This window comes from Amblyraja radiata, chromosome 1 (assembly GCF_010909765.2).
Source record: "Amblyraja radiata isolate CabotCenter1 chromosome 1, sAmbRad1.1.pri, whole genome shotgun sequence".
Lineage (NCBI taxonomy): Eukaryota > Metazoa > Chordata > Chondrichthyes > Rajiformes > Rajidae > Amblyraja > Amblyraja radiata.
Genome location: NC_045956.1, coordinates 29,283,750 through 29,308,398, shown reverse-complemented (window position 1 = coordinate 29,308,398; position 24,649 = coordinate 29,283,750). Strand labels below are relative to the sequence as shown.

Sequence of the window (24,649 nt, the reverse complement as noted above, 5' to 3'; positions counted from 1 at the left end):
GGGTGACGTTTCGGGTCGAGACCCTTCTTCAGACTGGTTAGCGATAAGGGAGACAAGAGATGTAGACGATGATGTGGAGAGATAAAGAACAACAAATAAAAAATATGCAAAAATGTCACGATGATAAAGGGAACCAGTCAGCAGACACTCTGGTTTGAGGATGTTTGTAATTTTTTCCCCAAGTATATTATTCTACTTACTGCAAGCAGCCAGGCTTTAGCAAGACTGGCCTCCGAGCTACGTGCCATCACATGTGATTTACTGGTTCTGATGCCATTCTGACCGATATCAGTTCGACAGCAGTGATACAGGCTGTTCACTCCAGTACTTTCGCCGGTGTTTACACTCTAAATCATCCCTCAGCACTTTATTTAATCTCACCTACAAATAGTTGTCACACACAGCATCACTGAGGAACACTAGTTTAAGTGGGATCTTCAATGAGGCTAGATTAATAGTGGCAGGACAGCAGCATAGAAAGTCCAAGAGAGGAAGAGTGATTTAGGAACAAGTACCTATCTAACATACGGTTCTTCAGCTCAACCTCTCGCTGCAATGAATATTTCTCTTGCTCCAGGAGCTCTCTGGCTCATTTGTGACTTCTGTCAATTTGTTGTCCAACTCAGCCTCATTTTTCAACAGCTTTAGTCCATACTGATTCAAAGCAGGCAGCTTGGTCGGCCCTTTGTGGGCTGGATGTTTAGCAATGACATTTTTAGAAATAATATTTAGGAATATTATTAATATTTAGGTATATTAATACAAGGATATTTAGGAATAATAATCCTAGCATTTTATAGGCAATTGAACCATGTGGTTATTATAGGCAGAGAACTCCAAATGCAACAAAATATCTAGAAACAGAAGTAAATAGTTTTCCCTTTCTTCAGCTAATGTCTTAAATGGGAAAGCGAGGAAGAATGAACAGGAGACAAAGAGACGCCAACTAGAGGAATGATTGAAGAGCATTGGATGGCTTGTCTCATATTGCCAGTCTTCTCAGCCCTGAAACTCATGTATGCCCCGAATCAATCATTAATGGACAAGCAATGTAATTAGATTATAAAGTTAAATCATCAAGCATTGCTTCAGACTCGTTTTGTGTAGATAACAGTCAATTCCTATGGCAATGTTAAATAAAACAAGCTCCTCTTCAGATTCTTTTCGAGTAGATAACAGTCAATTCTTGTGGCATTAAACACACTGAACAAGGCAGTGATATTAATGGCTGCACTCTTAAAAGGTGAAATGTGCCTTTTGGTTACACCTGTAATGTTCAAATATGGATATATATTCAGCCTTGAATGTTAAAATAATGTGACATTCCCCTCTGGGACTCCTTCAAACTTCACTCATTGTAATACCATCGCTTTTAGCAACAGTACACATGACACTGCATACTTGAAAAACAGCTGCATTTGATGGGGGAGACTTCATCTGAAGAGCATGATAAAAATTGTTAACATAGCTAATATCAGAGGAGGACCTATAAAATGTTAACCGATGCTTCACATCGCAGCGTAGAAAATATAGAGAGTAGAGGAAGCCATAAGCCCCTTACACCCGTTCTGTCATTCAGCGCTGATGTGAACCTCAAGACCATTTTCTACGCTTGCTCCAGTTCACATAATATCTTTATAATATCAGTCACTGTTGGAAACTTCCAAATGTCTCACGGGAGTTACATCCCTCATATTGACTGCTATTTTGGTGAAAACTGACTCTGTTTTTACTTCTAAATATCCCAGCTGTAATTTCAACATTGTCACCTTATTCCGGATGACCCCCACCAAGTAGTTTGCAAGTAATTTATCCGCATCTGTCCTATTCAACCCTATTTGCATTTTAATTACGTTAATCAGATCACCACGTGGCTACCCCCCCCCCCCCCCCCCCCCCCCCCCCGTCACCGAAAGGTTAATACCTTCTCTTCAGACCTTCATTTTTCATTTCTTAAAACTGCCTGGCAATTCAGGATTTCTACTATTTTTCTCGGCTATGAACGGTGAATCTAACAAAGGTGTTTGAAAAGGTGGTCGGCAAAGGTTTGCAATTTTTCGAAGAGCGTGATTATACGGAATCGTTTTTCAGCACTGGGCGATTTTCTTGAAAAGAGCCGTCCAAATTGCCCCAGACCCCTGCTCTTTCATCTTAGCCATGCCATATCCAGTGATCACCCCAAGCAGCCAACAACAGGTACTCCAGGGTAGCAGATCGTAGAAGTCGTCAGATTTCAACGCAAAAGGGTTACTATAGATTTCAAGGGGGGGGGGGGGTCGTCAAAAAACATGTTTGTCAATTGAAGTAATAAAAATCCATGAAAGGTTAACAGAGAATAAGAATGAGTTGGAAAACTATAGGCCTTTTATATATAATTGTGCAGAACGTCTCATCTGACAGGTTGGATCGCAGGTCCATTGAAGGACGTGAATAATTCTCATCTTGTTAATTGATGGGTGCTGGAAAAGAAAGTGAAGATAAACATTTACTCTTGCACGTTTGATCAAAGTAGATTGCCTGACAACCTAAGCAGGGATCAACGTCTTACTTAATTTTTTATATATAAAAGCAGATATGTTAAAAAAAAATCAGAATGGAATGGAAATAATGTGGACTGTCCGTAGAGGAATGGGCAAATGTTTTGCAACGCGAAAGTTTTCTTAGATGAGACGCAAGAAGAGGAAAGGTAGAGAGGTTCACGCAACAACTTATTGAAGGCTGCTTGCTCTCCTTCCTGGCAGAGCTCAATCATAGGAGGATGCAGGGCTTGGTATGGCACAGAGAGCTTCAGGGGTCTGATTGTGAATCCACTCTCTCTCTTCGGGTGCCTTTAACACACTGACGCTTAATTGAAGACTTTGTAATTCTAGGAGGCTAGATTGCCCACTGTCCCACCGCCACACTGGAGTTCGTTTCACTTCATCACTTCACCCGTCCCCAGGAACAACAAAACAAAATGGAGGCGAGTCTTCACGCATCACCCAGAGCGAACATCAGCTACTCAAATAATTGTGCGTTTCCCGGGAGTTTATGCTGAGAACCACAGCAGGGTGACCACCTGTCGAAATAAAATGGTTGATTAGTTCCAATCATAAATTGGACATTTCCAAATTCTGCTGTCTGAAATTGTTCCAAGACTCTGGGCAGCACAGCGGCAGAGTTGTTGCCTCACAGCGCCAGAGAATCAGGTTAGGTCCTGACTATGGGTGCTTGTCTGTATGGAGTTTGTACGTTCTTCCGGTGACCGCGTGGGTTTACCCCAGGTGCTCTGGTTACACAGGATTGGTTTTGGTTGTAAATTGTCCCTAGGGTAGTGAGCGGGGGTCGCTGCCGGTGCGGAATCAGTGGGCTGAAGTTCCCGTGTCCACGCTGTATCTCTAAACTAAACTAAACTCCAAACCTTGGCAGAAGCCAATGACTGGAAAATGAGGTGCTTTGAGTGGGTCTCAGATCCACAAATGTAGACTGCATCTGCAGTTCCTTCTTACACACAATGCCATTGAGTTGAATTTCCAGTTTGAGAATTTAAACAAATTTAAAGAATGCAATTCAGAATGCACATATAAAATGCCTAATTTGCGAGTATTCTTTAAGCTGTTTATTTTTCAGGATTCTTTGTACATCCCATCACTTGATACCCAAATAGCTGGCTGGTACACTTTAGCGGGCACGAGACAGCCCGTGGACCCGTTGGACCCATTAGGTCCCCATCGTGAAACCAGTCAAATGCACACGGAAGTATTAGATGAAAATGGCGATCGCATTCCATCAGCCGCGCCTGCACAGTTGGGGGAGGATTGCCGGGCCCAGCACCATTTTCAATTGTGACGCGGCTGACGGGCCTGACACTGCTCCGGCACGACGGCCGCAATAAAACTTCTATTCTAGGATCATCTCGAAATAGCAATTTGTAAAATAGGTGCTTGTCAGAGCAAGCAATTTTTCTTAACCCGCCTGATGACGGGTTTTGACCTGAAATGTCATCTATTTCTTTTCTCCTGAGATCTTTCGCCTGTCCCACTGAGTTACTCCAGCAATTTGTGCCTATCTTCAGTTATCTTTCAATTTGATCCATTGTAGCGGCACATAGGATATAGAACATCTAACAGCACAGGGCAATAACAGGCACGGCTGTGGGGAATTAGTGAAGAGCAACAGCAAATGGACAATTAGGGGAGGGCACTGGTAAATAGGGAATTAGGAGAGGGTCTCGACCCGATGTAACAGCATTGTCACTTTTACAAAGGGAAATGCTGGGCTATTGTTAACTAGAGAAAAACTAAAAAAGGAACAGGGGTACCTCCTCCGTTACCTAGCGTCTGTGAATCCAAATCGTCATCGATGTATTCTTCCCCTTGAATGATGTTCTGTGTGTCTTCACTGTGGTTGACAGGACTAGTCATTTCCTGCTCTTTTTCATTATGCATCTGAGCATAAACATTCCGCCCAGGTATCTTCCTGCAACACAAAGCGACTGTCAGAGAGTTTTCACCCAGAGTGTTGCCAATCTGTGGAATTCTTTGCCACAAAAGGCAGCGGAGGCCAGTTCACCGGATGTTTTCAAGAGAGAGTTAAGATATAGCCCTTGGGCCGAACGGAATCAAGAGATATGGGGAAAAAGCAGGAACGGGTACTGATTCTGGATGATCAGCTACGATCTGGGGGTCCTTGTTCATCAGTCAATGAACGTAAGCATGCAGGTACAACAGGCAGTGAAGAAAGTGAATGGCATGTTGGCCTTTATAACAAGAGGATTTACGTATAGGAGCAAAGAGGTCCTTCTGCAGTTGTATAGGGCCCTAGTGAGACCACACCTGGAGTATTGTGCACAGTTTTGGTCCCCTAATTTAAGGAAGGACATTCTTGCTATTGAGGGAGTGCAGCGCAGGTTTACAAGGTTAATTCCTGGGATGGTGGGACTGTCATATGCTGAGAGAATGGAGCGGCTGGGCTTGTATACTCTGGAGTTTAGGATGAGAGGCGATCTTATTGAAACATACAAGATTATTGAGGGTTTGGACACGCTAGAGGCAGGAAACATGTTCCCGATGTTGGGGGAGTCCAGAACCAAGGGCCACAGTTTAAGAATAAGGGGTAGGCCATTTTGAACGGAGACGAGGAAACACTTTTTCACACAGAGAGTTGTGAGTCTGGGGAATTCTCTGCCTCAGAGGGTGGTGGAGGCCGATTCTCAAGATGCTTTCAAGAGAGTGTTAGATAGAGTTCTTAAAGATAGCGGAGTCAGGGGATATAGTGATAAGGTAGGAACGGGGTACTGAGTCTGGATGATCAGCCATGATCATATTGAATGGCGGTGCTGGCTCGAAGGGCTGAATGGCCTAGACCTGCACCCATTGTCTATGTTTCTACATTAAACCTCCATGGCATTTATTTCATTTTGTTTTAAAGGGTTAATATTTCAACCCCATGATCACAGAGGGGAGCCTCAACCATTGGGAGCCCAGGTTGTAATTGTGAGGTACAGGGTCTATTATTTTACCATTCCTTCAGATGAGGCAGGAAAGTCAGGTTCAATGCCGTTTAGGTAATGTTAAATGATTATAATCGTAAACATGCAGCCATTCGTTAAAATATTTACTTTGTCTGTTGAGATACCAGACCTGCTAGTTTTTAATACATGGATGGTTTTTAATTGATGCATGTAAATTGTCACAGTGCAATCACTCTGTAGGAGCTAGGAAAATAAAGGCAACGTAGTTTCACCCCATTAGCTGTAAGAATTATGGAATCAAAGTGAGTTCAGTGTTATTCTACATGTGCTACATCATTCTTCAAACATACTAACATTATATAGAATATACATTGTTTAAGAAGGAACTGCAGATGATGGAAAATTGAAGGTAGACAAAAATGCTGGAGAAACTCAGCGGGTGAGGCAGCATCTATGGAGCGAAGGAATAGGTGATGTTTCGGGTCGAGACCCTTCTTCAGACTGAATATACATTAATGATTTAGATGAAGGGATTCCAAGTAACATGAACAAATTTGCAGATGATACAAAGCTGGGTGGCGGTGTGAACTGTGAGGAGGATGCTATGAGGATGCAGGGTGACTTGGATAGGTTGGGTGAGTGGGCAGAGGCATGGCAGATGCAGTTTAATGTGGATAAATGTGAGGTTATCCATTTTGGTGGCAAAAACAGGAAGGCAGATTATTATCTGAATGGTGTCAAGTTGGGAAAAGGGGAAGTACAACGGGATCTGGGGGTCCTTCTTCATCCGTCAATAAAAGTAAGCATGCAGGTACAGCAGGCAATGAAGAAAGCGAATGGCATGTTGGCCTTCATAACAAGAGGAGTTGAGTATAGGAGCACTTCTGTTTATTGCCCTAATTCATCTCCCTCTATCTGCAATTCTCCAGCTAGGTCAACTGTGATTAACAATTATTCATCACCCTCTGTTGGAGCCATTAAGCTTAAGTAAGTTTATTATAGTCATGTCTAGTTACCTTTAATTATTATCTGCCTGTGTTAATGTGGGTGGGATTTTATACGTAGTCTAGGGCGTGTTTTTGGCTAGAGGAGTCTGGCGGAGACACTCAGATGATTAGTTTCAGTTTGATGTCGGGCATGGATAGAAACAGTTTTGCTACCATGACCACGAGCATGATCGGGACATATATATGTTGTCAGGCGATGTCCTTCCACAGGAAGAAGTTTTTATGATTTATATGACATGAATGGAACGATGATTAAGAACGGAATGTGATGGACTATATCATTGTTTTGTATTACTACAATAAAAACCAATTAATCAAGACTGGAAGACTTATTTTTACTATCGCCGGAGCTTGTGGAGTGCGTGAGACTACTTTTCTAATCATACCCGATAAATTAGTGGCTGTCGAAATTGGATTTTGAGAAGGTTGTAAAAAACCACCACTATACCCTCTGTTAGACAGCTCCAATGGTATTAATGTTGCCTGTACATTCTTGGTCTCTACCCTCCCTTCCCCACTCTGCCCCCTCTCTGTAATTTCATACTGTGTTCCCACTTTTTCATTCCAACAGAAGGCCAGTATTTGTCATGCGACCTTCGTTCCTCTCTCCAACAGTGTTGCCCGCTCATCTGAGTGTCTCCAGCGTTTTCAATTATTATTTCAGATTTCCAGTTTCTGTAGTTTGTCTTGTGATTTTTTTTTTAACCAGCGCGTTGTGTTTGGGTCACACGAAGCCCAGTCTCCATCAGCAGCCTGACTGCCAAGTGAGTCGAACAAAACCTCTTCCGATTCACGAAGCTTGCCAATAACTCTGCCAGCAATTCCCTGGCATCAGAAATACTGGAATTGTGTGCAGGAGGAAGTTGGAATTGTACCTCAGTGGGGCATCTTTCCTAGCCAGGTGGAACAGGAAGTGTGGTCTGCACAAATATTTACATGTGCGTGCAGTGCTTTTTTTTGTTAACAATGTTAAATATAGAAAGGGAAGACAGTCAGAACTTTTTTCTCAGGGTGGAAGGCAGAGAGGAAAGTTTAAAAGAGACATGCAGAGCAAGTTTTTTTCACACAGTAAGTGGTATGTGCCTGGCGTTTTAGGGGCTATTAGATAAGCACGGGAATATGCAAGGAATGGAGGGATATGTATTGCATTCAGACAGAGGAGATATGTTTATCTTTGTATCATGTTAGGCACAAACATTGTGGGTAAAAGGGCCTGTCCTGTGGTGTTCTATGTTCTATGTTTAATACAGTAAACCTTTGATATTACAGACCTCTTTATAACAGATTTTGGTTAGAGTGGACGGACCTACCGACCTTCACTGCCAGGCAGGGCTGTCGATGCCATTTCCCACCTGCATTGCCTCCTCACCTGTGTCCGGGCCGGGCTACCGATGCCACCCCCGGCCCAAAGCACCACCCTGGCAACTACAAGGCTAGGCCTACGCACCTTCATCACCAGGCCAAGCTGCTATCACCACCCCTGGCCCATAGCACCACCCTGGCAACTACAAGGCTGGGTCTACCAACCTTCATCACCAGGCCAGGCTACTAACACCACCTCCGGCACACAATGCCATCCCTGGCAACTACAAGTCTGGGCCTACCGACATTCATCACCAGGCCAGGCTGCTAACACCCCCCCGGCACACACCGCCCTCCCAACTGTTGCTAGGCTGGGCTGCCTCCCTGCAGACCGGAGCTACTGCTGCCTCCGCCGGCCACAACAGCTTCCTCTGCCATGGCCAGGCCATGCCTGCCGCCGCTGGCTCTCGCCTGCACTCCAGCCACCTGCGGGCCGCGACCAGTGACTCCACCATTCCTCGTCTCAACTCACTGGTTAACGGACTGTGTCCCCTCCCCATATATCATATACCTACACATCTAACCTCGCCCATACTTTGACAGCTAGGCACCTGTCAAAGCAAAGCCACTGTTCAGTCTGAAAGTCTGTTTTTATTTCAATTTTTAGGCCTATTTTAGATATGGTAATTTTAATTTTTAAGCTATATGTATTTATTCTGTTTTTATTAACTGCACTGACGGGAACTGATTGAGAAACAATTTTTTCGTTTCATCTGTGTATGTAAGTACTCAGTTAAAATGACATTAAAAGTAAATACTGCAATACTGAATACTGAAATACCTGTATTCTAGGCTCAGTTCCATACGGAGAGTCTGAAGAAGAGTTTTGACCTGAAGCGTCACATACAGTATCGATGTTCAAAGATAGACACAAAATGCTGGAGTATCTCGGCAGGCCAGGCGGCATCTCTGGATAGAAGGAATGAGTGATATTTCGGGTCTGAAGAAAGGGCTGGTGCCACCTGTCCCGCTGAGTTACTCCAGCATTTTGTTTCTATCTTCAACAAAAGATTTTTCACTATCTACCCTATCTATCCATGCCTCTTGTAATTTTATAAACCTTAACCAAATACTCACTGAGCCCTCATGGCTGTGGAATCCCATACAGTTCAATGTGGTAAGGAACAAACCCTTATGTTATTTCATTATAGTGCGGGATGAATGAGTGACCTTAATCGGCAATTACAGTCACCAGTCCCCCACTCTATGGTCTGTTATAATGAGGGTTAACTATACTTTGGAAACACATGGGAAAGGTTGCAGAAGATGGATTTGCACTGCATGTAATTTGGACTTGAAATTCTATGATCCTTTGGGTTGACTTTGCCAATTTTGGGAGAATTTTGCTGAATAAAAACAGTGAAACTGGCTGAAACTCCAGTTTAAAATACATCTCACCTACCACACAATGGAATGGGGTTTGTATGTGAATATGCACCATGCACATAGTTGAAGAATAAACATGAATTTACATGCTTTTCTACGATGTTCCATAAAATCCCAAATACTGTCAATATTAGCTTTAAAATGTGATTATGATACATTCATAGGTAATATCAAATGGATGTTGTACACACCAAAATGTAATTGAAAGCAAATGTGACAAAGGATTAACATGTGCTTTTGGACTGTCAGTTTAGTGAAGAATGTTGGCCAATGCAGCAGGATTAGTCCTGAACTTAAGAAATAATGTCCTAGGTTGAGGAAGGACATCCCTAATTTGAGGAAGGACATTCTTGTTATTGAGGGAGTGCAGCGTAGGTTTACAAGGTTAATTCCCGGGATGGCGGGACTGTCATATGCTGAGAGAATAGAGCAGCTGGGCTTGTATACTCTGGAGTTTAGAAGGAAGAGAGGACATCCCATTGAAACATATAAGATTGTTAAGGGCTTGGACACACTAGAGGTTGGAAAGATGCTAAATGCATTTCGTTGTCTCTGTACTGTACACTGACAATGACAATTAAAATTGAATCTGAATCTGAATCTGAATCTGACATGTTCCCGATGTTGGGGGAGTCCAGAACCAAGGGCCACACTTTGAGAATAAGGAGTAGGCCATTTAGAACAGAGCTGAGGAAACACTTTTTCTCACAGAGAGTGGTGAGTCTGTGGAATTCTCTGCCTCAGAGGGCGGTGGAGGCAGGTTCTCTGGAATACTTTCAAGAGAGAGCTAGATAGGGCTCTTAAAAATAGCGGAGTCAGGGGATATGGGGAGAAGGCAGGAACGGGGTACTGTTTGGGGATGATCAACCATGATCACATTGAATGGCGGTGCTGGCTCGAAGGGCCGAATGGCCTACTCCTGCACCTATTGTCTATAGTTGGATTCACCTAAATATTTAGCATTTAACATTTCATAAAAAAATTCAAAAAAAAATTATTGACACCTCTAATAGTATAACCATCCTCTCTCTTCCCCTTCAAAAATACTTTATAAACTGCCAAGTAATTTGAGATGTATATGAGATCACGGATCGGCCTCTACAGACACCTGCAGACCCACAAGTAGTCGGTCCTATGGAGTGGAGAGGACAGTCGTACTCATTTCGAGTGACCGCCGATCATGATTAAAAGTACATAAATGTGTAGTGTACACGTGTCGTTTTCTCTAACGATGTGCCGCATTCAATTACTTACATGGATCACTATCAATCAGCTATTGATTTTTTAGAGACAGTTACTGGGGTCAGAATGAAGCCCTCATAGCTTTCGAAACAGCACAGTTCAATGTGGTAAGGAACAAACACTTAAGTTACTCTATTATAGTGTCCAGGAGGAAAGAGTGACCTTGGCAATCACAAGTTCCAGGGCATAAATCAAACTAAGTGCTCCCATCTCTCAGTGCAACCAGTGCTACAATTCAATGAGCATGCCGATACTTCCTATTTTCTATGTATCTATGTACTTAGATAGAAAGCTTAGCGGAGATTTGCCAAGTTGTTGGTGATTCAAAAGGCAAAACACTTGCGGAGGACAGTTTATCCCTGTATTTTTAGCATTTGCTTTATAAATACTGAAATTTGATTGGAGAAATCTCAAATTGGCTTTTCAATATCAGGGATGTATGGTAATAATTTGTTGAACTAATTAAATTTGCCTTGCAGTGTGGTATGTTAAGCCTGTAGAAATCCAGTTTCTAACAACAGAATTGCTCTCTCCTTGTCTACAATGGATTAAATGTTGGTCGGAGAATGGTTTGTTGAAGAGGCCGTTGTTGTTACTTGTTCATAAAATTTTAACATTCTTCTGAAAATTATATTAGCAGTCAAAAAAAGGAAAAAGCAAAAAACTGCATGTGCTCAACTTCTGAAAAATAAAAAATAAAACTGTTGGAATTAAGCAGCAGGTCACGTTCATTTTCATTCAGAGAAAAATGAACGTGCAAATGTTGCACGGTCACGGTGGCGCAGCGGTAGAGTTGCTGCCTTACAGCGAATGCAGCGCCGGAGACCCGGGTTCCATCCCGGCTACGGGTGCTGTGTGTACAGAGTTTGTACGTTCTCCCCGTGACCTGCGTGGGGTTTCTCCGAGAGCTTTGGTTGCATCCCACACTCCAAAGACGTACAGGTTTGTAGGTTAATTGGCTTGGTATAAAATGTAAAAATTATCCCTAATGGGTGTAGGATAGTGTTAATGTGCGGGGTTCGCTGGTCGGCGCGGACCCGGTGGCCCGAAGGGCCTGTTTCCGCGCTGTATCTCTAAACTAAAAACTAAACAAAGGGTCTCCTGTTGTCTAGAATCAACACTGGAGCCATTGTCCAGAAAGTTGGCAGGGAGAGGAAGCGTTGTTCCTCTGCTGACCAGGAGATTCTTCAGCCAAGTATATAGACATAAAAAGCTAAAGTAGCTCAGCAGGACAGGCAGCGTCTCTGGAGAGAAGGAATGGGTGACGTTTCAGGGTCGAGACCCTTCTTCTGACAAGTGGTTGGAAACTGAGGATAGGGGTGCATGAAGAGATTTTGATGAACGTTTGCCTGAAGATCATTCACCCAAGGTAAAGACCGCATAGTGGCAAAATGTTTAAAGAGTTCAAGTTCAAGTTCAAGTGAGTTTATTGTCATGTGTCCCTGTATACATGAGGGCTTTATTCTTTGGAGCGCAGAAGGTTAAGGGGGGACTTGATAGAGGTTTTTAAAATGATGAGAGGGATAGACAGAGTTGACGTGGAAAAGCTTTTCCCACTGAGAGTAGGGAAGATTCAAACAAGGGGACATGACTTGAGAATTAAGGGACTGAAGTTTAGGGGTAACATGAGGGGGAACTTCTTTACTCAGAGAGTGGTAGCTGTGTGGAATGAGCTTCCAGTGAAGGTGGTGGAAGCAGGTTCGTTTTTATCATTTAAAAATAAATTGGATAGTTATGGATGGGAAAGGAATGGAGGGTTATGGTCTGAGCGCAGGTATATGGGACTAGGGGAGATTATGTGTTCGGCACGGACTAGAGGGGTCGAGATGGCCTGTTTCCGTGCTGTAATTGTTATATGGTTATTATATGGTTATAGGACAATGAAATTCTTGCTTTGCTGAGCAACTGAGAAAGAACTGAGCAAGGCAAGATTTCTTACTGTCCACTCTTAGCTCAAAGTTTCACTCCCTGCTGCCAACTACTCAAACATGATCCTGTTCACTATAATACACTTCATCTACTCCTGCTACATTCGGAAGTTCCATCTATCCTTCTGAAGAAGGGTCCTGACCTGAAATGTCACTTATCCATTTCCTCCTCAGTTGCTGCCTGACCTACTGAATTTCTCTGGCAATTTGTGTTTTGCTCACGATTTCAGCATCTGTGGTTTCTTGTAACTCCCTCCCCTCTTTGCCATCTCTTAATCTTGATCACTTATTGAATGGATGCACACTTCGAAATTGAATATCTCATTCTGAAATCAACTACAAGGCTATCCTTCATGCATTATGTTCTTTCCTGCAGGACAAGCTGGTGACCATTTTGCATCAGCAGACCACTGCCAGTGGAGGATGAGACCTCTTTTAAAACTTACTCCCCAATGAAACAGACCATGGACTCCTCAGTCATAGAGTCACAGAGTGATACAGTGTGGAAACAGGCCCTTCGGACCAATTTGCCCACACCGCCCAACATGTCCCAGCTACACTAATCCCACCTGCCTGCACTTGGTCCATATCCCTCCAAACCTGTTCTCTCCATGTACCTGTCTAACTGTTTATTAAACTTTTGCTGTAGTCCCAGCCTCAACTTCCTCCAATGGCAGCTTGTTCTATACACCCACCACCAATTGTGTGAAAAAAGTTACCCCTCAGATTCCTATTAGGGGTAAAGGCCATCAGTGAAAAGGTTGGAGGTAATGTTCCATCAGGTTTCCACTTATCTCATTCTACACATCTTGTATGACACCAGCAGGGAAAACTTCCTTGGCTGGGTTAGGCCGTTACATTCTTATCTCCTCCCGCCTTGATTACTGCAACTACACTGGCATCAGCCAATCATCCCTGTCCCGCCTGCAATTGGTCCAAAACGCCGCAGCGACACTTCTGACAGGCACCCGAAAAAGGGACCACATCACCCCGATCCTGGCCTCTCTCCACTGGCTCCCAGTGCGGTTCAGAATCAATTTCAAGCTCCTCCTTTATGTATACAACTTACCCCCACCTAAATTCACAATCTGCTAACCCACCATTCTACCTACAGGTCCCTCAGGTCGGCTGACTTGGGGCTACTGACTATCCCGCGGTCCAGGTATAAGCTCAGGGGTGACCGCGCTTTTGCAGTTGTAGCACCTAGACTGTGGAACAGCATCCCTCTTTTCATCAGAACTGCCCCCCCCCCCCCCCCCATCGACTCCTTTAAGTCTAGACTTAAAACTTATTTCTACTCATAAGCGTTTCTTGAGGTCCTCTGAGCGAGCGCTGTATGTATGTATTTATTGTGAGATTAATGTGGGGGGATGATTTTTTTGTCTAATTGTAGTCCTGTAGTCCTGTAGGTCTGTGTCCAAGATGGCTGCCGTGAAGAGAGAGTGGACGCTGTTTTTGATTTTCTGTTTTTGGATTGAATTCTGTTTTTAATTTGTGTCTCTGTGATGTCTTTATTACTTGTTATATTCCGATTATATGTTTTTATTCCGATTACTATGTAAGGTGTCCTTGAGATGTCTGAAAGGCGCCCATTAAATAAAATTTATTATTATTATTATTATTATCTATGTACCACTGTACGTAACACGTTAGCACCTGCACTGATGTAAAGCACTTTGGTCAACGAGAGATGTTTTTAAATGTGCTATAGAAATAAAATTGACTTGACTTGACTTTCTTGACCAAGGTACAAGACTGTTTAATGTTGGATCCTTTTGGCCAAAGCACTTACCTTTTCAACTTGTGCAAGATGAAAGCTCCGACGACGATCAGGCAGATCACGAACATCACCACGACAACCCACACGCCTTTTCCTCCAAAGCTTTTCTGGGTAACTGAAGAAACAAAATGTGACATAATATTGAAGACTAATAGTCTGATATCAAATTATGACATAAGGCTTTCTCTCCTTGAGCATGTTCCCCCAAAAAACTGATTATCCCTATGTACAAAAAGATGAATTTAATTAAAAAAATATTGTTCTATATCTCCACTCAAAATTTTGAATAAAAATCGATATGTATTTCATAAAAGATTAAATATGATAAGAACGGATGGGAATTGGTATTTAATATTTACACCCCTGTAGACCAACATCATATATATATTAATTCAATGCCTCAATACAATTCGATGGGCCGAATGGTCTAATTCTTCTCCTATGTCTTATGATCACTGAATGACAACAGGCTCTGAATTTGCACCAATGCTACAAGCAAGACATCTGGTGCAAGAAACATAGGAACATCAGAAATAGGAGCAAAAGGGCCTGTCCCACTTACGCGATTTTTTCGGTCACTTGCCGGCACCCGTCATAGTCGCAGCGGGTCGCCGAAAATTTCCAAAAGTTGACTATCTGGCAGTGACCAGACAAAGGTCGCGGGGTGACGCCTGTTTGGTCGTGAGTAGTGGCCCCAAAGAGTCGTACCTTTTTCTGGTCGGCGCTGGATTTTCAACATTTTGAAAATTTTCGGCGACCTGCTGCGGATATGGTGGGTGCCCGGCAAGCCGCTGAAAAAAATCACGTAAGTGGGGCAGGCCTTTAGGTCATTTGGTGCCTCACACCAGCTCTACACGATCGACTTTTGATCACATTACTATTTCTAACTCCATATCCCTTCCATTAATCCAAATAAACCCTCACAAATTCTATCTTGGGTACATTCATAAACTACGAGTGTTATTATTGCACTATTATTGTTTGTTTTTCATGTGTACATATGTGTGTGTGTGTGTGTATATACACGCTAAACTTTTTTTTTCTCATGTATGATATTGTTTACAGTGAATAAGTTTACATATTATGTTGTGATGCTGCAAGTATGAATTTCATTGATCTATCAGGGACATGACAATAAAACACTCTTGACTCTTGATTCAGCAATATAGCCCCGACAGCCCTCATGGGAATGGATTTCCAATCATTCACTATCCTCACTGAAGACATTTCTTCTCATTTCAGTTCTGCACAGCTGACCCCTAATTTTCAGTTTGTAACCCTTGGTTTGAATCTTCCCATTACTTTGATCCTAACAAAACATTAGAAGCGTAAGATATAATCAAACGGGCACAGTCTAATCAATATCTTCACAGAGGACATTCATCCTCTTTAAAGGAATCAATCTGGTGAACTTTTGTTACACTCTCGCTTGATATCAGTCCTTCGATAGGGAAAAAACATCTGTACATAGTTTCAAAGTATGGCTTTCTAAGGCCCATTAATGTTGCATTAAGACAATTTTACTCTTGTCTTGCAATAAAGGCCAACACACTTACATACCTAACTTCTCTAACTTCAAGTAGCCTTTGCTTTCCCTCTCTCTCCATCCCCTCCCCCTTCCCAGTTCTCCAACCAGTCTTACGGTCTCCGACCACATTTTATCTCTGTTCTGCCCACTCCCCTGACATCAGTCTGAAGACCCGAAACGTCACCCATTTCCTTCTCTCCAGAGATGCTGCCTGTCCCGCTGAGTTACTCCAGCATTTTTTGTCTATCTTCGATTTAAACCAGCATCTGCAGTTCTTTTCTACACTTACTTACCAATTGTTTGCTGTATCTGCATGTAAATAAACACAACATGCTGGAGTAACTCAACGAGGCAGGCAACATCTCTAGAGAGAAGGAATGGATGACATTTCGGCTCGAGACCCTTCTCGAGACCGGACCCGAAACGTCAACCATTCCTTCCATCCAGAGATGCTGCCTGACCGGCTGAGTTACTTCAGCAGTTTGTGTCCACCCTCAGCATCTGCGGTTCCTTCCTACACATTTTGGCTGCATGCAAATGTTCAGTGATTATTGTACAAGCACATTCTGGTCCCTCTGAACACCATTACCTTTCCATCTCTCACTGGCACAATTTAAGCTCTTCACTCAAGCCTAGTTACTTTATGTCCCACCTTGGTACTTTCTAAATTTCCTGGGGTGATTAGTTTGCAACAGAATGTAAATTCATCTGAAATTGGCTCATCAATAATACGACTGGAGAGCAGATCCTCCAGAGATATTTCTCTCTCAAAACATGTTTCAGGAGCTCAGGCAATTATATCTTGGGCTGAGGTCAGACGAGTGGGTTTTTGACTTCAACGTTTCCAGTGTGTTGCAAGATTCTGGAATTGTAAACCTTACATTGGTAGGAGCTTTGTTGTCGAAAGTGTGGATGTGTACATTAGAACCTAACTTGATTTTAATAACTTTCAAGTTTGCTTTAATGGCAGACATAAAATGCTGGAGTAACTCAGCGGGTGAGGCAGCATCTATGGAGAGAAGGAATAGGCGACGTTTCGGGTCGGGACCCTTCTTTCGACTGATGTCGGGGGGAGGGGGGGGGGGGAAGAAAGGAAATAGGCGGAGACGGTAGGACTTGTTGGAGAACTGGGAAAGGGGAGGGCAAAGAGGGAGAAAGCAAATTAGAGAAGTCAATGTTCATACCGCTGGAGTGTAAACTACCCAAGCGAAATATGAAGTGCTGTTCCTCTAATTTGCGCTGGGCCTCACTCTGGCAATGGATGAGGCCCAGGACAGAAAGGTCAGATGTTGTGACCATACCTGCTCTGTAATCTGCCAATGTGACAGTCACTTCAACTCCAGGTTTTAGAGAGATTTTTACTTGGTTTTCCGTCAGAGCTTCGATTAAAGAATCGATTCCCTGTGTAGAGAAAAAAAAAAGCATAATAAAACCATTAACTGAATGAATAATTGCACAGCTGCAGGTCACTAACATCATTCTCAGGAGCGACAATTCTAATCAGACATCAAAGCAACTCTCACTCAGATTGCAGGGGTAATTTAGTGGCAATAAACATACAAAGAGTAAAATAAGCCATTTAATATGATGTTCATAGTAAATTTATGAAAGCATATTTAGTATTGGACTGGAGTCAAGGAAAGAGCGTTCACGTTGCATCCCTGTTTCCACCAATCTTTCCACCACCGCGCTCTGGCTGAACAACTTCTAATCTTGTATGTGGACTCGATAAAAAGAAGTAGTATTGGACTAAAATATTTTATCTTTCCTACTCTAATATTTACCAATAGAGTCATAGAGTGATACAGTGTGAAAACAGGCTCTTCAGCCCAACTTGCCCACATGTCCCAGCTACACTAGTCCCACCTGCCTGCGTTAGGTCTGTATCCTTCCAAACCTGTCCTATCTATGTCTAACTGTTTCCTAAATGTTGGGATAGTCCCTGCCTCCACTACCTCCTCTGGTAGCTTGTTCCATACACCCACCACCTTTTGTGTGAAAAAAACACCCCTTATCCTCCTGAGCTCCAAGGAATAAGGTAAGTAGGTACTAATGGGAGTTATCTACAGGCCCCCAAACAGTAGCCTGGATATAGGGTGCAAGTTGCAGCAGGAGTTACAATTGGCATGTTGCAAAGATAATGCCACTGTGGTTATGGGAAATTTCAACTGGGAAAATCAGGTTGGTACTGGACCCCAAGAAGGGGAGTTTGTAGAGTGCCTCCAAGATGGATTCTTAGAGCAGCTCGTACTGGAGCCTACCAGAGAGAGGGCAATTCTGGATTTAGTGTTATTTAATGAACCAGATTTAATAAGGGATCTCAAGGTAAAGGAACCGCTAGGAGGTAGTGACCCATGTGTTTGTGGTGAATTTTAACACAACATTTAACTCCTTGAAACCCTGCACCAGAGGCTGCAGTACATTGTCAATTACTTAAATATCCATTAGTACTCCACAAGAACATGTCTTCTCTGATTCATTTAATTGATGAAGAAAAAACTTTCACAAAAAAATGAAATGTGTTTTGCACATGGAAGCATTGACAATCAACTAAAGACAATGCCTTATAATCAACTGCTGCAGTAAACATGACCTGGTACCTGGCTTTTATCTAAAGGGAGATTTTGATTACAGACAATATTAAGGTGCTACATTCGACTCTACAAGGTGTTTCCAGAGCTGTAAGGCAGCAGTGCAGCGGTTAGTGCTGCTGCCCCACAGCGGACCCAACAACCGTGACCTTCAGTGCTGTGTGTGGAGTTTGCACGTTCTCCTTGCCACCATGTGGATTCCCACAGGTGCTCTGGCTTCCTCCCACTTCTCAAGGACGTGCTGATTGCACGGCTGTGAAATTACCCAAATGTTCATGAAATTCTTCTTCTCTGATGTTCTTGTTGGTTTTACTCTCGTCCACCCATTTTTGAAATATTATGGACAGATTCTCTCTTCTAAATTCATGAACCAAATGTAAATGTGACAAAATCCTCGATAAAATCAATGGTATAGAATTGGCTGTTTTCGCGCATATTTGCATGACCAGATTAACCACACAGCTTCACATCAGGCACCTTCTCATTGGTTGTGTTCCGTTTCCTCTTTGGTTTCTCTGGTGGCGGGAGCAGGTACAGTTCTGCTGTGGTGGGTAAGCCTATTCTTACCACTGTCAGCAGTAGTTCCTCAGGGATGCTTGTTGTCTGTAACAACAAGACAACATTAGTATATTTTAAACTTTTTCCCGCTGACATTATTCTATTCCCTTTCAAATAATTGAATGGCGTGCAAGATACCTTTGTGCCTAGGATGAAATAACTATTAACGAACTGGCTATTAAAAATAGTTCTAAATGGCCACCACTTAAATTGGTCACCATGCCACAATCTTAGGTGTGGGAAGGAACTGCGCATGCTGGCTTAAACCGAAGATCGACACAATATGCTGGAGTAACTCAGCAGGACAGGTAGCATCTCTGGAGAGAAGGAATGGGCGACGTTTCGGGTCAAGACCAAAATGTTTATGCCAAAATTCTAACAATGTTCATGAAGTTGAATGAAACATCATCTCAGTTTAAGCACCCCAAAGGAAATTCCAAATATCCAAAGAGTGACAAGTTGGTCTTATAGACAGCACATGTGTAACGGTTGGGTAGCTCCTGTCTTGTAACTATCCGTGATAATGTGACCTACATGGATATGAGAGACGCAGGCACAGCTTAATTCCAGATTTTTACATTCTTGCATGATAAAATAATCAATATATGTATTGTGCAGCAGACAAAATTGTCAGTGTAATTTTCAGGGCAAAGGTTATATTCTTTGGCGAATGGTGAAATGTGATCGAATCATTCATGATTACTTGTGTAGGAAGGAACTGCAGATGCTGGTTTAAACCGAAGATAGACACAAAAAGCTGGAGTAACTCAGCGGGACAGGCAGCATCTCTGCAGAGAAGAAATGGGTGACGTTTCGGGTGGAGACCCTTCTTCAGACTAGTTAGGTAACTGCAGAAGATGCAACACCAGTCCCTAAACCTCCTCCCTCGACTCTGTCCAGGGACCCCGACAGCCCTTTCAGGTTAGGCAGGGGTTCACTTTCACCACATCTACTGTATCTATTGTTCAAGATGTGGACTCTTATACATCGGCGAGACCAAACGTAGACTGGGCGATCGTGTCACTGAACACCTTCGCTCAGCCCGCCTGAACCAACCTGAACTCCCGGTTGCTGGACACTTTAATTCTCCTTCCCATTCCTAAACAGATCTTTCTGTCCTCGGTCTTCTCCATTGTCAGAGTGAGGCTAAACGCAAATTGGAGGAACAGCATCTCATATTTTGCTTGGGGAGCTTTCAGCCCAGTGGTATGAATATTGATTTCTCTCACTTCAGGTAGCCAAGGCATTCCCTCGCTCTCTATCCCTCCCCCACCCAAGTTGCACAAACTTAAGGGCCTGTCCCACTTGGGCGACCTAATCCACGAGTTCTGGTGAGTTTGCCTTCGATTCATACGTAGCATGGTCGACACGAGGTCGTAGGAGGTCTTCGTAACTCTCCTTCATGCTCGTGAGTGGTCTCCGCGTTCTCGAGGCCTCAGCTAGGTTGCGGCGTTTTTTTTCAATAAGTAAAAAAAGGTCGCCATGGAAAAAATTGATACTTTTTTTACTCGTTGGTTTAGTCGTAGTAGGTCGGCATGTTAGTTGTAGGTAATCGAGGGTAGTGGAAGGTAGATAGTCTTCATCATAGTCGAAAGGAGGTCGAAGGGAGGTCGAAGGAGGTCGTCTTCACTCTCCACTATTCGGTGTCCAAATTTCCCGAAGTTAATCGTAGCTAGTCGTAGCTAATCAAAGCTGGTCTTCAAAATAGTTGAAGGAGGTGGAAAGAGGTCTTCTACATAGTCGAAGGAGGTCTTCAACATGTAATTTTTTCAAACTCTTCTAAACTCGCCAATTAGGTCGCCCAAGTGGGACAGCCCCTTTATCGTTTTCACCCAACAATCAGCTAACAATGGCCTGTTTCCTTTATCATCGTCACTTTTTTGCATATCTTTCATTCATTGTTCTTTATCTCTCTACATCACCGTCTATATCTCTCCTTTCACTTATCCCTCCCTCGTCTATAGAAGGGTCTCGATCCGAAACGTCACCCAGTCCTTCTCTCCAGAGATGCTGCCTGTCCCGGCTGAGTTACTCCAGCTCTTTGTGTCTATCTTATGCATAAATTACTTAACTAATATTTAAGTCTATAAACAGTATACTGATATTTAGTTTGCGAAAGGGGCTGGATATAAGTATTGGAAAGGCGCTGGAAATTCCAAAGCAGTGGGAAGTAGGACCAGCATGATTGGAATTGCATGGGACTGACATGTAAATGATTAGTTCAGCATCTTCTGTCCGTGTTGTGATCATTCTGTGATTCAATAGTAATAAAGGTGCTGTAAAGGTTCTGGAAGATAATATAGCCTTTGTCACACTTGGGTATATTTTTAACCTGAGCAAAAATGACCATTTATAGAAATGGTATTCTCCTTTCTCATTTCATATGTCTGCAAGGTTCTAGCGATCTTTAATGGGCACCGCACAATAAGTGTCGCTCGCAACGATGCGATATAGGAGAAAGTATGTTTTACTCCAATACCTCTGCCAAAATCCTTGATATAACCTGTCCAATATCTTCTCTCCACTCTGGTACATTAGGATTGTAACTATCAATGTTCTGAGAAAATTCAAGGGGTAGGACTTCCAACTGATCTGAAAAAGACAAGGTTTGTTTAGTGTTTAAGAAGGAACTGCAGATGCTGGAAAATCGAAGTTACACAAAAAAGCTGGAGAAACTCAGCGGGTGCAGCAGCATCTATGGAGCGAAGGAAATAGGCAATGTTTCAGGCCGAATAGATGCTGCTGCACCCACTGAGTTTCTCCAGCTTTTTTGTGTACCTAAGGTCTGTTTAGTCTTGTGGTACAGTGTGGAAAGGTCAGCCGAGGTTCAAGCAAAGAGAGTGGGGAGGGGGTGTGAGGGTGGGTGGGGGAGAATGGTTGGGGGGGGGGGGAGAAAGGGAGGTGTTTGTGGAAGTTACCTAAAATTGGAGAATTCAATGGTCAATCACATTCACAACCGCTCTTGAAGGTGGCAGGGCTAATGAACAATGGGGTTAAGATGGCAAATGGTACACTCGCCTTCATTACCCAGGGCATTGAATACAAGAGCAGGGAAGATGTGCTCGAGCTTCATAAAACATTGGTCAGAGCTCAGCTGGAGTACTGCGTACAGTTCTGGTCAACACACTATAGGAAAAACATGGTGGCGTTGAAGAGGCAATGGAAGAGATGGAGGATCTCAGTTTTATGTTGCGACCAAAGAGACAAAGTCAGTTTTCCCTGGACTGGAGGGGGTTAAGAGGGCATAAGATTTAGGGTATATAAAGTTCTTGATTAGTACGGGTGTCAGAGGTTATGGGGAGAAGGCAGGAGAATGAGGTTAGGAGGGAGAGATAGATCAGCCATGATTGAATGGTGGAGTAGACTAGATCGGCCGAATGGCCTAATTCTACTCCTATTCCTAATGACCTTATGACCTTATTATAAGGGGCGTAGATAGCGGAGACCGCAGGAATCTTTTTCCCTTATAAAGGTTAAGGGCCTGTCCCACTTGGCGATTTTTTTGGCGACTGCCGGCGTCATTGACTGACGTATCAGGGTCACCGAAAGATTTTGAACATTTCAAAATCCAGCTGCGACATAAACAAAATTGCAACACTTGAGGAAACACCAGGTGTCAATACGTCATCACGCCACGTCACGCCGCATCACTCCGCGACTTTTTCGGTGACCTGATACGTCAGACAATGATGCCGACAGTCGCTGAAAAAATCCCCAAGTGGTACAGGCCCTTTAGATAAAACTAGAGGAGATAGGTCTAGGATATGGGGCAAGAGGGGTTGAGAGGGGATCTGAAGGAAACCTTATTCAGCCAGGGAATTGTGAGTACCTGGAAGACAGTGCCCGAGAGATTGTTGTGAGCAGTGGCACTGATGGCATTTAAAAACATCTAGAGGAGCATTTGAATTGCTCAGGCATTGAAGGCTGTGGACCAAATGCTGGGAGTAGGACTAATACGAATGGCAGCCTACTAGTCCGACAGGCCTGTACCCATGCTATGACTTTATGATTTTATTGAAATCCATTTATGAATGTATAATATGAAACGGTATTAAATATTATTGTAGGACAAATGGGATGCATTCTTTTGAAGTCAGCAGAAACATAGAAAATAGGTGCAGGAGTACGTCATTCGGCTCTTCGAGCCAGTACCACCATTCAATATGATCATGGCTGATCACCCAATATCAGTGCCCCATTCCTGCTTTCTCCCCATATCCCTTGATTCCGTTAGCCCTAAGAGCGAAATCTAACTCGCTCTTGAAAACATCTAGTGAATTGACCTCCTCTCCCTTCGGTGGCAGAGAATTCCACAGATTCACAACTCTCTGGGTGAATTTTTTTTTTCCTCATCTCAGTCCTAAATGGCCTACTCTTATTCTTAAACTGTGACCCTGGTTCTGGACTTCCTCAACATCAGGAACATTTTTCCTGCATTAGGTCTGTCCAATCACTTAAGAATTTTCCATGTTTCTATATGATCCCCTCTCTCCCTTCTAAATTCCAGTGAATATGCCCAGTCGACCCTGTGAGGTCCAGTGACCCTTATTGCCCTCCCTGCATTTCTCTGGGCGCAGGGGGTGGGTGCTGTGTACCTGGGATGGGATTCCTTGAGTATGGTGGGTACTATTGGACAGCTTTTTGGGTAAAATGGGCAATTGTGGGAGCATTCTTCTTCCCAGCTCCCGAAAATTGAAAAGCAAAAATCTCTAGAAGCTGGAAAAGTGAAGTAAATACAATGTTTTCAGGATAACACCAGGCTGAGGAAAATGGTACAAAACCCATTTTGGAATTCCCAATTCTGCCTAGGTGAAGATGGCCACAATGTGCGTGGTCATTCTGGTGTGATATCCAGTAAAGGGCATGTCCCACTGGGCGATTTTTTAGGCGACTGCCGGCGACTGTCATAGTCGTAGCAGGTCGCCTAAAAACCGGCGACTGGACTAATGGGCCTGTCCCACTTAAGCTATTTTTTAGGCAACTGCCGGCGACTATGACAATGGAATTCACCGAAGTCAGCACCGGCGACAACCTATGTCACCTGGCGACAGCCTACGACAGCATCTGACAGAAAGCATGCTACAACAAGCCCACGGTCGCCGACTGTCGCCGAAAAGTTTTGAACATTTCAAAATCCAGCGTCGACCAGAAAAACGCTACGACTCTTTGGGCAACTGAGGAGACTCCTCACGACCATACAGGCGACACCCCGGTGACCGTGTGCTGAAAGCCCTAGTCGCCGGCAGTCACCTAAAAAATCCTATTCCTTATGACCTTATAGGAAAATGGGGTTAGGAGGGAGAGATAGATCAGCCATGATTGAATGGCGGAATAGACTTGATGGGCCCAATGGCCTAATTCTACTTCTATTCCTTATGACCTTATGAACAGTTAACTAAGTGGGACAGGCCCTTAAAGAGATAGGAATTATAATGTCTGACAGTGTTTCTGTCAAAACGTTAACTGTTCATAAGGTCATAAGGAATAGAAGTAGAATTAGGCCATTGGGCCCATCAAGTCTATTCCGCCATTCAATCATGGCTGATCTATCTCTCCCTCCTAACCCCATTTTCCTATAAGGTCATAAGGAATAGGAGTAGTTCATTATAATATCTAAAACAAGTAAGTCTTCAGGAACTGACATTTTCGAAGATTTTGAAAAGAATCGTTTTATACCTACCAAATATCCTCACCACTTTAGAGTCCTGAACCATGGAGCTACCACAGGAAGCCTGGACTGTGACTTTAACCTCACTATCCTCAGGAAAGCTGGTTATCAGACTGTTTTCCAGGGTGAGACGAGGCTGCAAGAAGA

The 24,649-nt window shown here is 43.4% G+C and overlaps 1 protein-coding gene across 3 annotated transcripts in view; it reads right to left on the bottom strand.

The window, feature by feature from the left end:
- The window catches only part of sorcs2 (sortilin related VPS10 domain containing receptor 2), a 776,963-nt gene continuing 752,314 nt past the window's right edge, over nt 1-24,649 (bottom strand). Inside the window, exons 21-28 of one of the 3 annotated variants that reach the window (XR_004411679.1) lie at nt 24,515-24,638; nt 21,314-21,426; nt 18,754-18,879; nt 16,987-17,086; nt 14,170-14,272; nt 4,301-4,458; nt 656-3,058; nt 1-519 (exon numbers count right to left, since the gene is read on the bottom strand). Coding sequence is in view for 2 of the 3 variants with exons in the window: in XM_033019211.1 (XP_032875102.1) it covers nt 2,994-3,058; nt 4,301-4,458; nt 14,170-14,272; nt 16,987-17,086; nt 18,754-18,879; nt 21,314-21,426; nt 24,515-24,638 (789 nt within the window). In the remaining variant the exon portion in view is untranslated. Of the gene's footprint in view, nt 3,059-4,300; nt 4,459-14,169; nt 14,273-16,986; nt 17,087-18,753; nt 18,880-21,313; nt 21,427-24,514; nt 24,639-24,649 lie in introns of all 3 variants that reach the window. The other 2 variants (XM_033019211.1, XM_033019222.1) reach the window with 2 other exon arrangements.